At 38.1% G+C, this 16,045-nt stretch overlaps 1 protein-coding gene across 1 annotated transcript; it reads right to left on the bottom strand.

Moving 5' to 3' along the window:
- Positions 1-583: 583 nt before the first annotated feature.
- ZC3H15 (zinc finger CCCH-type containing 15) lies at positions 584-12,412 on the bottom strand. The gene is made up of 10 exons (XM_055812614.1): positions 12,194-12,412; positions 9,781-9,882; positions 7,696-7,807; positions 5,836-5,988; positions 4,654-4,745; positions 3,414-3,596; positions 2,587-2,733; positions 2,319-2,423; positions 1,951-2,077; positions 584-1,391 (listed from the first exon to the last, which is right to left on the bottom strand). The coding sequence occupies exons 1-10, from the start codon at positions 12,269-12,271 to the stop codon at positions 1,198-1,200; spliced, it is 1,293 nt and encodes a 430-aa protein (XP_055668589.1). The 5' UTR covers positions 12,272-12,412; the 3' UTR covers positions 584-1,197.
- Positions 12,413-16,045: the final 3,633 nt, after the last annotated feature.

Raw genomic sequence — 16,045 nt, 5'->3', positions numbered from 1 at the left:
TTGCAGATACTATTAGCAGTATGGCAAGGATGCATAACCTACAGCCCCCTTCAAAAAGCACCACTGAGAAACTTTTGATGGCAGGAATTCAATGAATTTTAAAAGGACACACTGACTTCACATAAGCCTGACAAGTGCTGCCTGCAGGGTATAACACTGCTCCACTTTGAGGCAACTTCATACTGCATAACTTTGTGTTATTTATAGAACACCACAAAGACAGAGCAGGCATTTTATGTTTTTTTTTTCAGACCTCTGCAGAGCCTGAAGTCTTTGCTAATATACAAAACAGAGTGGGGAAAGAATGAGACTCAAATAGCAATGAGTGATATATAGTATGTATTAAATCAGCGGATGCGTAGGAGATAAGACAGTAGGGGAAAAAACTCAGCTGCTGAGTTTTACACTGCATAAAGTGTAGAAAATAAAAACTGTAATTTGTTAGCCCTAATTAAACTGAAGCCAACATCACCCCTTCCATATCAGGACTGGAGAGAAAAATGTTTATCACTGGATTAAAAAAAGAAGCAATAAACAGTTTGGTATGATATCCTAACTTAACAGAGAAAAATCAACACAGGTATTTTAAAGTTGATAGTTTTTATTTACAGTTTTGTTGGCAAAAGGCTGTGGGAAAGTTTAAAATATTTTAAACAGAGGGCATCATATTGTACTGTATGATGTATCAGTTCACAATCTTCAGTATCCAGCTGATCAAATAAAGCTAATTACCACTTAAAGAAGCATAATCTGCATCAGCCCCATTAGAGTATACCGCCTAAAAACACTTCAGGCAGTTTCTAATCAAATACAATCACTAATAAAAACGTAGATCTGGTGAAGAACGTATACTTTGGGTTTTATACTGTACCTGGTATCAAATTGCCCACTTATACTTGCATACTGGCAAAGCAGTTACACTTTCTACTTTTAGTTGAAAGTTATAATCTCATTTTCTGCAAATTCAGCTGTCAGGTAATTCTGAACTACTCTGAATATTTTACTGTGAGCATAGTCAAGACTGGAGTAGATGAGACTGAAGGAAAATATTCCTGATATATGACATGCCCATCAGATTCAGCTGGGTAACCATAAACATCCTGCTTAAGAATTTTATTCAAAAAGGAGAAAAAAAAAAGTGTAGTCAGTTTTCATTTTGTCACATAGAGATTCAACTCCTCACTTGAGCTTTTTAATTCATTCTTCTAAATCAAGAGTGTTTAGTTCTTCTTCTAGTTCATCCAAGTCCTCTCCAGTAAAAAGATTTTCATCAACTGGAACTGCATCAATAACTCCATTTTCCAGCTCCCCATCTCCATCGTTATCTTCTTCTAAATCATTCTTCTCACTGCTGTTTATATCACCACCAGAAGCTTCACTTAATTTATTATCTGAAAATAAAAATAATTCTTACACATTTCAGTGTCACAAGCTTCTTAATCACCAATACACAATCCTACTGTACAGGCTTTAAAGTTTTAAAACTATAAAGAAGGTACCCTATTTGAAATTTACATAGACTTACATTGGTTAAATTGCATGTAATGGATTAATATGCAGGTTTGGATCATTAATTATTACAACAGTTTAAAACCAAATGTAACTCAAACTCCCAGCTCCTCAAACTCCTATTTTCATAACTGGGTTTAACTTAATGAGCCGTTTTTACTTGTTGTCTGCACTTAGAAGACTCCAGGTCTTAAAGAAAAGGGTGTGCATTTCAGAAGTGCACCAATATCAAGACTGCTCTAAGAAATTAGAAGCTAGCTTAAGCTAGCTAGAAATTACAAAGAAAAAAAAGAAAATGCTTCAACAAACAAACAAACAAACTTCAAGTGGCCATGACCAATACCTTTCATTTACACTTGACAGTAATTCACGTCTATCTACCTCTTGGAAAGCTCTTAACAATTCAATCCTGTATTGGTGATGCCTAAGTCATGGACTTACCATCTTTTTCTATTGAACTGTATGTGCTGAATCGCTCAGGACTAGCCACAGTAATGCCAGTTTCATCAACAGCCTTTGGGACATAGAGGCTCAAATCTACATCGTTTATACACACAGGGTCTTCCATCTGCAAAACAAACCAAGATGCTCTGCATGAATTACCTTCCTACAGAAATTCTCATTTCTGCATCATTTCTAGTAAATTATTTTAAACTTCCTTTTGACACAAAAATTTTGACAAAATACACTCTGCAGTGGTGTGAAATTTGAAAACTGAGCTTATTAACTGCACTGTAAGAACTCTCAAATTAAAATTTTCAAACTTGAATATAACTTGATATATTCTTCCAGTTAATACTGTTCTGTACCTCATCATCTTCTCCCGTTCCTTGAACATAATGGGTGTCATCTGCTTCTTCATCATCTGCATCAACCAACTCTGGTCGGAACTCAAATACTTCACGCCCACTGATCTATTCAGAGAAAAAAATAATAATCTTAATTTATCACTTAATAAAATTTATACTGCTGTAAAGAAGAAAAGCGCAAAAGCAAAGCAATTCCATGCCAGCTAACTTATCACAAAAACTTATTTACTCTTCCTTCTTACATTAAGAATTGGACTATAGAACATACCACCAATGCTTTGCCAGCTTTAAAATCTGCTTTCCTCCGCTCCATATCTTGCTCAGCCTTATCAATTTTTTCTTGTCTTTTTCTTCTCTTCCATGCAATAAAACACTCTAGAGTAATTTTGGTAACATTTGGTCCTAAGGCAGCACGCTGTCAAGTAAAGAGACTGATTAATGCTAGAAATTGTTTCCTAAGGCTATAACAAATTAAGAGATTTAATTATTCTTTTCCAGAAATAAATGAAAACATTCCTTTCCAGTTCCTTCCTCACTCTCATCACTGTTAAACATGCACCATGAGCTTATAGTTTGACTCAACACATTATTTTCTAGCTAGTGAGACAACTCAACAAGAAGAGCAGAGGAGGAAAGAAACCAACGATAACAGCCCAGTATCTCCTCAAATTGACACACCAGGTAATGGTGACAGAAATAAACACAGCAGCAACAGAACACCTTCAGAAGGCACCATTCTCTTGATGTTGTTTCCTCATTACAGAGTTATGCAAAAACTAAGCAGGCAGTGAGCTGGGGATGACAAAGGGCCTTAGAAGCAATTGTAACAGGTAAAGGAAAAACAGCAACAAGAAATAGATGCCTCCTAAAAAAGGATTAGCAACACCTGCACTGAGTATGCAGCTATAGTTTATTCACTAGGTAATAGTTTCTAAACAAAAACATGAATCAAATACTATACATTCTTTACCCTAGCTCATACAGCTAGGAAAACATTTTATACTTCTTAATTATTAATTAGAAAGTTAGTTACAACTGTCTCTTCAGAGTAATGAAAACCAATACCACCAAATGGTACCTGTCTGACAACTTTACCTCTTTTTCTATTAGATCTTCTAAAGAAATTTCATCTTGCTTTTCCTCCTTCTTTTTGTCTTTTTTTAATACAAAACCTGGAGGGAGAGCATGGCGATACATGCAGTTGTCTCCTCCGCCTGGACAGACCCAAAACCATCCATATTTGTTGTTTTCAATAGCATCAAGGAAGTATTTGCAGACCTGTATAAAACAATGGTCGTTAACACTGCATTTACTTTTCAGTCCCTGCAATTCACACTACACTACTACATGTCTTAAGTACAGTAATTCAAAACCAGTTCAAATAAACATGTTACTAAAAAGGTAGACAAAAGAAGTGCAACTTTTTATATAAAACTCATGTAGTCAACAGTTTTTCCCCTTAATATAATCCCAATTTAAGATGACAGGATGACTCAGAAGACTAGCAACTGTGTACTACCGTAAACCCAGCAGGACATGTAAAAGCATGCTGACAGTCTGTCTTCCTGCTCACCAATGTCAGTGTAGTTTTAATCAAAATAAATTCCATCTGCCTCAGATGTTACACCTTCCAGCTCATGACCCTGAGGTAAAGATGCTGTTCTAGAACTTTTAACAGCCAATTCATAGTTCACACTTAGCCATAGCAAAGTTTAACTTTCATATTTTGGCACTATCAGTAGAATATGTAATTATCTGGTACAGAAAACAAGGTAAAATAGTTCTGAAAAAGGGATTAAGATATTATGCCATTTAGTGCACAAACTAAAGAATATTCTTGAAATTAGAGATCAGGAATTACAAGCGATTCTCAATTGGTAAATTTCAGCTTACAGGAAAAAAATTAAGTTTACGTGTTTATATGTCACCCAGTACATAAATAACTCAATATATATAGCAGTCACTAGAGCTAGACAACAGACCTAGCTAATCACAATACTTGAATCTTCTAAGCAAGCATTAGATACATGACTGATTCCTTTAGCATTTCTATTTTGAAAGCACTTCATCTACTACCCATTTGTAATTTACATGAGAAAGTATCTTCTGATGACTGAAAGAGCTTTGGGGTTGGTTTTTTTTTTGTTTTAAAAATACATTATTAGAAATACTATCAGCTCAACTGGATACTCAGAATATTGTTACAATATTACATTCAAAATCTTTCGCTAACAACAAACATGTCTAATACTAGTCTGCAGTTACTTTTTTTTTTTTTAATTGAACTAGAGAAAAGAAAGAAAAAAACCACAAAAAAAGAAAACAAGCCACATACTATTTGAGTTTTGGGTTTTTTCTTTTCCGCCTCACCATGCTTCTTGTTCACCACTTCTTCCAGCTTCTTCTCATCCCAGTTATCCATTGTATCTAGAAAAAGACCACAGATGGTTTAAAAAAAAAACTCAAATACTAAACAATGCTAACAAGATCCTTTTCTCCCTAATAACAGTTTTAATATGCAATTCTTATATTTTAGTTTACAGAACTGAAAATAAAATCAAGATTTTATTCTACAGTTTTCAAACTGTCTTATGCTGCTCACAAGACAATTTCTCAAAAGCCTTAGAAATTTATATTTTGACACGCATAAAGTGTGTTTCAGTTCAAGACTAAAAATGTATCATTCCATCTGTACACTACCAAACATAGACAAGGAAAAGAAGAAAAGGATGAAGACTGAATAAAAGAGAAGACTGGAGGATAATGTCCAGAAATACAGATAATACATTTTGAGTATCAAAAGAAAGAATACCAAACTTAGTGTTAAATTTAAAAGAAGGTTCCATCAAAAGAAGCAAGACCACCAATGGTAACAGTAGTAGTTAACCTATGGGATCCTATCACATACATTTACTATGACAGAGGCTAGAATTCAAATAAAGACTGAGATGCGATGTATTGTGGAAAAACGAAAGAAATAATTCTGACTATAAAATCTCTAACACCTGCTAAGTAAAAGCAAAATCCAGAGTACTTAGTAAAAAAATGATTTGGGGAACAGAAAAGAAGTCACAGAAAAAATTCCAAACTGTCTTGAATTCTAGAACTGTGCATATTTGGGCAAGCACTAATAATAGTTCTTGAAGGCAACTACAGTTGCTCATTACACTTCCTCCTTTTGCACTTCTGTTTTATAGAACTTAGAAGAAACTAGCAACCATAAGCCAGACCAAATACTGTACAACTTCCTACTTGTAGAACATAATATGTTTACACAGCAGAATTTAAAAACCACCATCCAACACCACTAAGTCATACTTCTTTTTCTAAATAAGGTCTAAAGTGTGAGCACACTTCTTAAGCGAATGACACTGTTGTTCATAATTTTGAACATAGTGGTATGGATTGCCTTGGTCATTGGCCAGGTTCATAACCACAACACAAGAAGCCTCTTAATCTTAAAAATTCAGTTTCAGAATCAGAATAGTTTAGTAGTCATTTTCTAGAAGTATTATACCTTTTTCAAGGTCTTCATCTCGTGCATCAATGTAGACGCTTCGTTTTTCACACTTCCTTTCCAAAGACAAATCATGAGAAAACTTGCACTTGTCTCCTTTAGTGCACTGTCCTTGCTTGAAGAAAGCACAAACTACAGATTTGGGATCAGCACCTGAGTGAAGAAAGTTTTTATATTTTTATACTACTTTTTAGCAAAAGCTGTATATTAAAAGTTCTGAGAACTTTATCTACGATCATACATTCTTTAGGATCTGTAGAAAATGAAACCACGTTTTTAGAAAGTGGAAGTTATTTCATGTGAAGTTCATCCCAAGTAAATACTTCATGTCCTGAACATGTCATATCTACTTTGTATAACATCTTTCCATAAAGTATCAAAGCTGGCATTTTACTACTTAAAAAAATACAGATAGCAGCAAGCTTGAGTGAATCATTCATTCATATAACACATATGAGATAAAATTCTGTGCAACTTCTTCCCTATAAAATAAACTATTTTTGCCTCTAATACACAGAGAAGCATCTTCTGGACGTCAGCCTTTCCTTAACAGATCAACACCACACTAAAATGAATCATAATAATCTAACGCGCACTTATTCAGACCACTTTAAAAATAGAAATAAGATGGCTGCTCATAGCCCCCAAACAAGCAACTGTTATGGTATTAACTATTCGATCAACCTAACTACAGTTTAAGTAAATATCAATTATTTGACCATCAGAAGGTGAGAGAAGAAATGAAAGCAAGTAGAAACATATTTATGAGGCACAACTCAATCAGAAATACTTTACTTGGAATATTCATTAAGTACTCACGTAAGATTTTAACCTCAAGTTTTCATCTTGCTGATTTCGCACTGGGTGCAAGTCACCAGCGACTAAAGTAGGTACAGCAACACTTGCTTAAAATCTTCACTAAAAATCTAGTTTTTAAACAGTGAATGGATCCCTAAGAGAACTTCAGGTACTGTAGCTCTCCTTGTTGGCAATCTCAGTAGAAAGCCAAAGCTTTACTTAGGACAATGTTAGTCTTCTGAAATAACTTCAAGTCAAAAGCTACTTTATTTGGAGAAGGCTGACCACTGTGTTACCATCATCAGAAAACTGGCCTTCATGGCTGCTAAGCGCCACAACGAGCAAATACCAGGAAGACATACATGGAAATCGTATTTGTTTAGTCAAAAAATTGTGTGTAATTTCATTAGTTTGAAGATTAATAAAACAAAGTGTTGATAGCATTTAATCCATTCCCTAAGAGTATTATCTTCCCCCCACACACACATAGCAGCCAGTTGTAGAATTTCCTAGAATTACCAAAAACTCTTAAAACTTACATTTCATCACAAAACTAGTTTGTTCAATAACTGGATTCAAGTTAGACTGCACTTACAAAACCAAGGTGATGTGGAACAGAAGTAATTGGAAAAATTTTACTGTTCTGACTTGTATTAAAGTTTTCTGTGAAGACAATAGTTACATTATACTCCTTGTCATACCTGGATGTTGATGTTTCCCTGGGGAGACAGGCTGCTTTAAATACCAACATATACACACACACAAAAAAAATCAGGCTGCTCGCCCAGAAGCATCTAATTAATGAACATGAATACAGCAAAGTATCTATAGCTGCCCCGTCAATATCAACGTAGTTTTTGATATTCTAATGACCTAGTAATGCCAGATGACTTCCTAAAAAAGTGTCAAATTGTTACTGACAAAGTACTTGGTACACTACATAAAGAAGGAAACAGACATATCTAGTTTATTACAAAATGATCTGGCATTTGTAAAGGGTTATTTTACCTGAAGTGTATATGTGAATAAGAGAAGATAAATGAAGAGTCAAGTTACTCATACCTTTGCTAATCTTCTGCGCAGCAACCACAGGCTTGAAGAGTTCATTTAATTCCTGTAATTCTTTTTTCTTATCTTCTTTTTTTAATTTCTTCTCACTTTCTGTTTGAGCAGCCTATAATGACCCCAAATTTGAAGTTATTAATATAAAATTAGAATGACATTACTCACTTCACATGAACTGCACATAAAATAGCAAATCATTCTAAATTAGTTTCTAAGGAGAGGAGGGAAAGAACCTGTGATTTCTGAATTTCTCAGAATTCCGGCCCTTGCATGAACGGCCAGTGCCATCTAGTGGTACCGACCTCCCAAACCGAAGGGATTTCAAATTTGTCCAGAGATGCAAGATGTTGGTAGGTACCATCAGATGACAGTTACCTCTATTCCACGTTTGCAGGCTAGGAAATCAAGTGAAAGATATTGAGACTATGAGAGGAAAAGTTAGTTGCTCTTTTGTGATACATCAGTAGTGCAACTATTCAATGCCTCAAGGTCTGCACAAGGTCTTTAGTCCCCCACATGCTGCTTTGCTCCTCTTGTATACTGGTAGCAATTCCAGGAAGCCTGTCCATAGAAGTTGGGAAGTGCTTTTGGAACACTATTTGTCTGAATTTATATCAATTCAACATATCAGTGTTGCACTGATAACTTGTGGTTTGTAAGACAAGAACATTTATTTTATAGGTACTATAAATTTATAGGTACTATAAATAGGTACTGGAGAATTTGGCAAAAATACACTAAACTGTTTTAGAAGGGAATTGGTTAGTTTGGTCAGTTTTCCTACCGAAAGTTCACAACTCTTATATAACACGCAGACCCAAATATGTCAACTATGAAAAGTAGTACTTTAAGAATGCTTTAGTTTCACCCTAGGGCTCTAAAAGCATGAAGACAAAGCTTTAGGGTTTTGGTTGGTTTTTTCTGTTGTTTTGTTTTTAAAAAAACCCAAAAACACAACAGAAAAAAAGAACCAGAAATCCAAACCACCAAAAAAACCTTGACATCATTTCCATTTGTATTTCAGGACACAAGAAAAAGTGTTCTTTCTTTCTCAGGGACAACCCTAACTGAAAACTATTTTACAAGACAAGAAAGGTATAATCAGGTCTAAAAATTAGCTTCTGACATCAATAGCTACAAGCATTTGAGAAAAATTATTTTAGTTTGGCAATTTACATACTGGTATTGCTATACATGCTACAGATTCAGGGACTTCATACAGAAATTTCAGCAGCACTGTTTGAGTAACACCAATGTTTCTGAGGTAACTTCAAGTATTCCCTTCTGCTACAAGAAATTATTAGTACTAATGACCCAAATATCAACTTCACTTTTAAAGTTGTACTTGACATTTGGTAGCTCATCCTTACGTTGTGTTAGGAATGTAACATGAAATATGACATCACAAATTTAGCTGACGCAAACATAATTATTCTATGGGCTTATTCATAGAAGAGGAAGCTGTGTGAATACTTAACAACTAGCTTCCCTATCAGTCTAGGAATAAGAGACCCGGCTTACTTCCATCATATTTTCATGAAATCCATGCTTTCTGATTAAGTATAATCTAAACATTGTATCTCAACTACATCACATTTCTTCTCATCATACAAAAAAGCAGCAGAATAGTAAACAGTGGCTCAAAACTCCAGTTTCTTTGACCAGGTCACCAAATACAATTTGAAGTGGAAACAAGTCTGACAAGTCGGCATGTAATAAATACTTCCATAAGTAGAATAACAAGCACATACAGGCTTATACTTTTTTAATCTACCTCCAACTCCAGTTTTAGTAACAACTATTCTTAACTGTTCACCAGTTCTTAGATTAGGTGGGAATTAAAGAGAAAAAACAACAGACTGTACCACTGTACTTTGCTGATAGCCAGTTTCAATAATTTAATTTCAGGTATGCCTTTAGACAAGCTTTGTGAGAAGGCTATTAGTTAAATCTGTGCTAGTCACAACACATTAGGCAAGTAACATCAACTTTTTTCTACTTCAGTATTATATGGCAATCTATATGTATAGTGAAAGATGGCTTGACTACACTGTGGGAAAACATTACAGACTGAATGCTTACCTGACGTGGATTTTGCTGACCAAATTTAACCTGGTGAGTCACAGCCTTGATAAACTTCTGTTGTTTTGCACCTTTTTTATTCTTTAGGCCAAATGTTTTGTCCTAAATCAAGATACAGCCACATTAATTAAAACAAGTTTAAGCTGTTACAAAAACCCAACAAAACCCCCCAAAAAACTTGCTAGCAACACAAGCAATGAAGAAACAGTATGGATGATATTTAAACCCCTCACATCCCCTTTAAAATTTGCTTTTTAAAAGAGCCTACTAAATGTTGCTTTTGTGTGAGCTACTGCTTTTATCATCAGACCTATCTGTATCCAAGTATTAGAGTAAGAGTATACACAGGGTATTTTCAGGCCTTTCAAAACAGGACAAGATGTTTTTGGTGACCACCCAAGTAACATCTGAAGAAAAGATGAAGACTGAATAGCTATAAATATTGGGCTTTTTTTCTCCTATCTGCATGAAATGACTTATTACTTTTATCTTCAAGTATTCATATATAAGTGTTATAGATTTGTTGTTATATAGATTAATATAGCCACATGTAACACATTATTTTTTATTTTCAAGTATTTTAAGCTTTTCATTTTCCAACTGTACTAACATGAAAATAAGTCCTTCTCCTATGTCAAGTCCAGACAAGTGTTTTTACTTCCTAAAATCCACTGCAAGGAGTTTCTGTTTGCTGCCTAAGCCAATTCTTCTACATCTCCAGTTTTAATGTTAACAGATAGTTTTCAATACCAAACCTACTGAAAATTTTATAAAGAAAAAGACAGGTTATTTTCACACAAGCATCTGAAGCAGAAATTATTTTCTGTAACTATAATACCTATTCTAAAAACCTATCCACACCTTTCATTTGATACCAATATTTTTTTGCTTCCAAGAAAAAGTAACAGTTGTTCATCCAGTGATAATACCTCAGTTCAAACATACTTTTGGAAAACCTAACAATCAAACAATAGATTATGTAAGACTTACAAAATAAACAGTTCTGAATTTCCAGAGTCATCCTGTTTTCATTTACAATGTATCCCCTATCAAGAGCAGCAAGCCCTCTGTTACTTTATTCTAATTTCACAAGTCTATAATTTGTCAAAATAACTAGCTGGGAACAAAAATAGCTCATGCACACATGTTATTTCTGTGCCAAACACACCACAAAATATATAATCATTATGTATGTGAGTTATGTAATAAATTACTGTTAATAATCAACGCAAGCTTTTCTCCTTTCAGCTGCATTTTTTTGTAATAAAAATCAGATTTTCCCTATTTAGCTGGATTCAGCAAGAACATCAGACACACTGAAGCCAAAGAGCAAGAACAACCACTTTCCTAACGTTTCCAAAAACCACAGAAACAATATTCTGCAGTGCTAGATTTAAAAGAACACTTGCATTACACAAATAATTCTGCCTAAACAGCTAAGCAACCAACAGCAATCCTTCATGCCAAGATGCAGGCAAACATTAAATTTTCTGTAATTGCTCTCTTCTTGTACTCTCAACATAGCTTTTTTTTATATAGTGGAAGATCTGCATGACTATCATAATAATTATCACACACAGTTACACACTACAGCTGTTTTTTAAAAATCTGGCTTCACCACGGAATTGAGCATCAGAGGTTTAAATAGAATAACAGATGCTAATCACTGATCTTCAAATTACTTGGCATTCAACTTCTATGAAACGTTAACTAAACTGTTATTACAGAAAATACTTCCTTGGCCGCCCAAGTCAGATTGTATAAAAAAAAAAACCCAAAACAAAGCACACACGTGTTTTGAGCAGAGTGAGAAATGCAAACTTATACCTCAGAGAGCTGGGCTCGGAAAATACAGAAACACACAGAACAAGGAGATGGAGAAGGGCAAGGACAAGAAAGAAAAAAAAAGGAGGAGCACCCTTGTCAGATCACCTTCAGTCCAAACACAGCTCTGGCCTGAAAACGTCCCGGCTGAAAACCCTAGCCCCAGTCCAGGACGGGCAACGGCCGCCAACACAACCTAAAAGGCGACGGTCAGCGAGTACTTTTGACAGGTCTGGGCAGCGCTGGGGCCACCGGGGGAACCCGCGTCCCCCGGAACGGCGCTTCCGGGCTGGCGGGGCCCCAGCCGGGTGTCGGTGCGCACACCCCGCCGCGCACGGCAGCCTTGCGGCTTTACAGCCACCCTTGGCCGTTGCCGCTGCAGAGGCGGCCTGCGGGCCTGGCCGCCGCGGGTCGTGACAGCGGGCCTTCGGGGAGGCCGGGGGCCCGCAGGGAGCGAGCTACCCGCCTCCGAAGGGCAACGGCAGGAAGCGGCAGGCCCCGGCAGGGGCAGGGAGAGGCGCGGCGGCTGAACAGCCTGCCCGGTGTCGGCCGCGGCCCCCCGGGCCCGGCGCGGCCCTGCTCGCCTCACCTCGATAATCTTCTCCTTCTTCTTCTGGTCCGCCTTCTTGCTGCCCCCCGCCGGCTGCTGCTGCTTTTTGGGGGGCATGGCGCGGAGGGCGGAGCGGCCTCGGCGCTCGCTCGGGGGCTCGCAGGGCCGCGGGGAGGACGGGGCGGGGCGGGACAGCGCCGCCGCCGCCGAGGAGGCGCTACAGATCCCGCTCGCGACGCCGCCGGCCGCGGAGCACGCTGGGAAGGCAGCGCGGGGCTCGCCGCGCGCAGGCCCAGTTACCTCCCAGCAGGCAGCGCGACGGCCGGCCGCTCCGGATGACGTCACGGGGGGGCGAGGCCACGCTCACTGGCGGCCGGGGCGCCCACGCTACTGCCGGGGGACCGCGGGTGGAGCCTCGCCGGCCGGGGAAACAGCTGAGCGGGGGGGGGGGGGTGGCGACCCCCGAGGGCCCTCCCCGGCCGAATCCCGGTTCAGCAGCGGGAAAGCCGCCTCCTGGTCGTGTGGGAGCGGCTGCCCAGTGGGAACTGTGGCCGGTTCCCCTCACGAGTGGCCGCCCGAGGGAGATGCGGTTACCCCCGCCACCTCCAGAGGCGGCGGCCGGCCCGCGGGCGTAGTGTGGGGCTTGTGCCATGGAGAGCCTCAGCCCCCTGAACAGCCCCAGGCAGCCTACTCGTATCTCTGCCAGCTCCAAGGCAGCTATCTAGAAAGCAACAAGAAGTCCAATTACTGCCTAAACGGATGCGGAATGAGGGTGGGGTGTACAGGTGTGTTACCTGCAGAGGTGGAAGGGAAAGCTGAGGAGAAGGGTCAGACACCCTGATCAGTGGCACTGCACAGCCCTCCGAAGGCCAGAGGAGAAGCGCTGCTGGAAAAGGGGTAGGTAGTGAACAGCCTGCCAGCAGATTTGTGCACAGCTGAGTGCAGGACAACCACCAATGCCCACCTTAGCGGTGTCTGTCAGGGGAGAGTGCCTGAGAGCTGAATCACTATTGGCCCTTACTTCACTGACAGAGTGGTGATGAGTAAGGTGACAGCACATTCGTGCATGTACATAGCTGTATTTTTTGCTGTGATGTCTTTGCCAAAGGAAAGCAACTGCTGTATGAGGGCACAGGACATTTTGCTGCCTATTAACAGCAGTGATTTCCTCCAGATCAGTTACGACATGGCATCCTAGAAAACCTACAAACTCAAGGAGACAATCAAATATCAGGGAGAAAACCAGACTCTCCTACACTACTTCAACAGTCAATAAATACATCCAAAGTCAGCCACTTGCATGGCCATCTTGTTTCTTCTAAGTGCCACTTGACAAATACATCTTCCTCTAAGAACTGCCTCCAAAAAAACCAGCTACAGCGCTGAATTCTGATTCTGTGTTGGGTGCACTGACACACTTGCTAGGGATTAGCAGGAGAAAATTTGGTACTGCAAAGAGCTTGGATGTTTGAACATTAGCTACCTATTGCCCAGGGGAGCTCCGCTAATAAACCATCCTTTGTAAATAATCAGGCTTTCTGTGTGCAGAAGGTATGGTGTAAGTTAAGACATAAGAAGTGGATCAGATTTGAGTGCGTGTAATAACGGTAGTCTACCTGAGGTAAGATAAGCTTTCCATTTATCCTCTTTTGCTTTCAAAGAGCCAAGGCTGGATTTAGGTTCCACCAAGAATGATACAAATCTTTCTGTGGAAAGGGTGAAACAATCCCAAATTGACTCCACATGCCTAAGTAGGATCATAAATCCCATGGAGTTTCTTAGCCTTGACATGCACTGCTGCTTTCTCATTCAATGGCTTGCATGCATGTTCTCTGACCGTTCCACAAATTTAATTTTTACTTTGTTTTCATGAAGTGAGCTTTCATGGCTCCTTCCTTCTCACATATGGAGGAGTTTGTGCAACAGGAAGAAATGCAAAACATAGGTACTGTTTGGTGTTTGCAAGTGGTATGTTTCATCTAGAACAACTAGAAAAAATGTTTTGAAAAGAAGTGGAAAGAAGTTGGCAGATTTGCCAACTTTTGATTTCTGAAAAATGTTCCAATATCGAAATAGTAGTTGCTGATAGATTTTAAGGTCTGTTTCAGCCACTGTAGCACGAATTTCCTTTGTCACTTTAAGTAAGGTGCTTAAGTCTTGCTAAGATGGCATTTTATACTTTGTACAGTAAATAAACTCTTCTGTTCCTCACCAAGTTTAGAGTTTCTGGTCCAACCTGTATCCAAAAATATTTTAATAACAAGGCATATTTTTGAAATTATCGTGTGGACCAGAGGTAAGGAAACAGGCCATTCTGTAAGCAAACAGCAAGCTGTTCTTACAAGACTTTAAGTACCCACAGATCCACAACACAAAAGACCCAACTAGTTCAATAAAATACCTTAATTTTCAGAGTGCTCAGCTAAATAACTGTACCACAATTTGTTACCCATGTCACTGCTTGTATGTTCAAGAAGGATGGAAAGTTTTGGTTCTACATAGTCTGCATAGTACAGGTGAAAAATTGCAGATTTTGTTTTTAAGATCAGAATCACAAAGCAGCATGAGGCAATGGAAGGTCTAAGAGGCTAATTGATTACCCAATGTAATACAGTATGCATGTTAAGATTTGTAATAATGATTTCTTGATCCATCAGAAAATACATTGCAACAGACAACAGTTGGAACATAACACATGAGGAATTCAGTCTAGAAATGAGCATATTTTGCTTGAGCTATTGGGATAACTTGCTACTTTAAGTCAGTCAGGCTCCTACTAATGTAATTGTGATTCCATTATACAAAAAGTTAGGCCATAATATTTTCCTCTCCTGTGAAATAAATGTATAGCACTTGTGGCAAGTTTCGTTGTATCTTCCAACTTAAATGAAAAATTATTCCCATTTTGTTGCCTCCTCCCATTGTGATCTGAAAGAATTAGTGGAAATGAAGACTATAATAAATACGGTATTTGATATGGATTATAAAAGCCTGCTCTATGGTCTGACTACATTCAACCATTCAAGTAGTTCATGTCCTTCATTGTTGCAAGTTCATGTGATGTATTTTAATCGCTTCTTCAGCTAAGAAATAATTAAGTCAGTTCTGAGACTCAGAACCAAACAAAACCCCAAAGTTTAACACTCAGTAAGGCCCAGTTCTACATCAACACATACAGAGCTGCCATAAATTTTGGTAAGAGTGCCTTGGCTGCAGATCCCTACATGGCTGACAAGTTCTTCAGATAAACTTGAAGAGCAGAAAGAACTTCTTGTCAATGATATCTGGTAGATTGAGATCTAAATGTCTAAAAAATACTATTAAAAGTAAATGGTTATGTATTAGATACTGGGGAAGAAAAAACACGTATAAATTGGTCAAAAATATATTGTAGGAACCAATCATATCTAGAATTTTCAGTGTTGAGCAAGCTAATCAGTCAATATTGAGATCGTACTTCTCTATAAAACATATAATCAAAAGATTTATCAGTCTAAGCCTAAAGAACAGTATTTCTGGTTTCTACAAATCTATGCAACTTGGTTCTAGTTTACATCCAACCTAAGTTTTAGGACTAGCTGAGGCTTGAATTATGAGCAAATACAAGTCATTACTATATACAATATTTCATTTAAAAAAATCCTAATAACAATAGAAGTATCAGACTTAACATAACTCAAGCTTTTTGTTTTTTTCCACTTCTTCCACTTTCTACTTATACCCTAGAAATTAATATCATTGCTCCAGTTCTTATTAAAATAATTGCTTTATAAATAATTCAATTAACAAAAAAAACCCCCTTTAAGGTATTTATGGGTAGGTCAAGAAGCCTACTGTACTTTATCAACTAGTCTGTTTCACTAGGTTATGCACATATCTTCCACAATTAAA

The sequence above is a fragment of the Falco peregrinus genome, chromosome 8 (assembly GCF_023634155.1).
Source record: "Falco peregrinus isolate bFalPer1 chromosome 8, bFalPer1.pri, whole genome shotgun sequence".
In the NCBI taxonomy this organism is placed as follows: Eukaryota; Metazoa; Chordata; class Aves; order Falconiformes; family Falconidae; genus Falco; species Falco peregrinus.
Note: the sequence above shows the minus strand (reverse complement) of the source record. Positions and strands in the feature narration are given on the sequence as shown.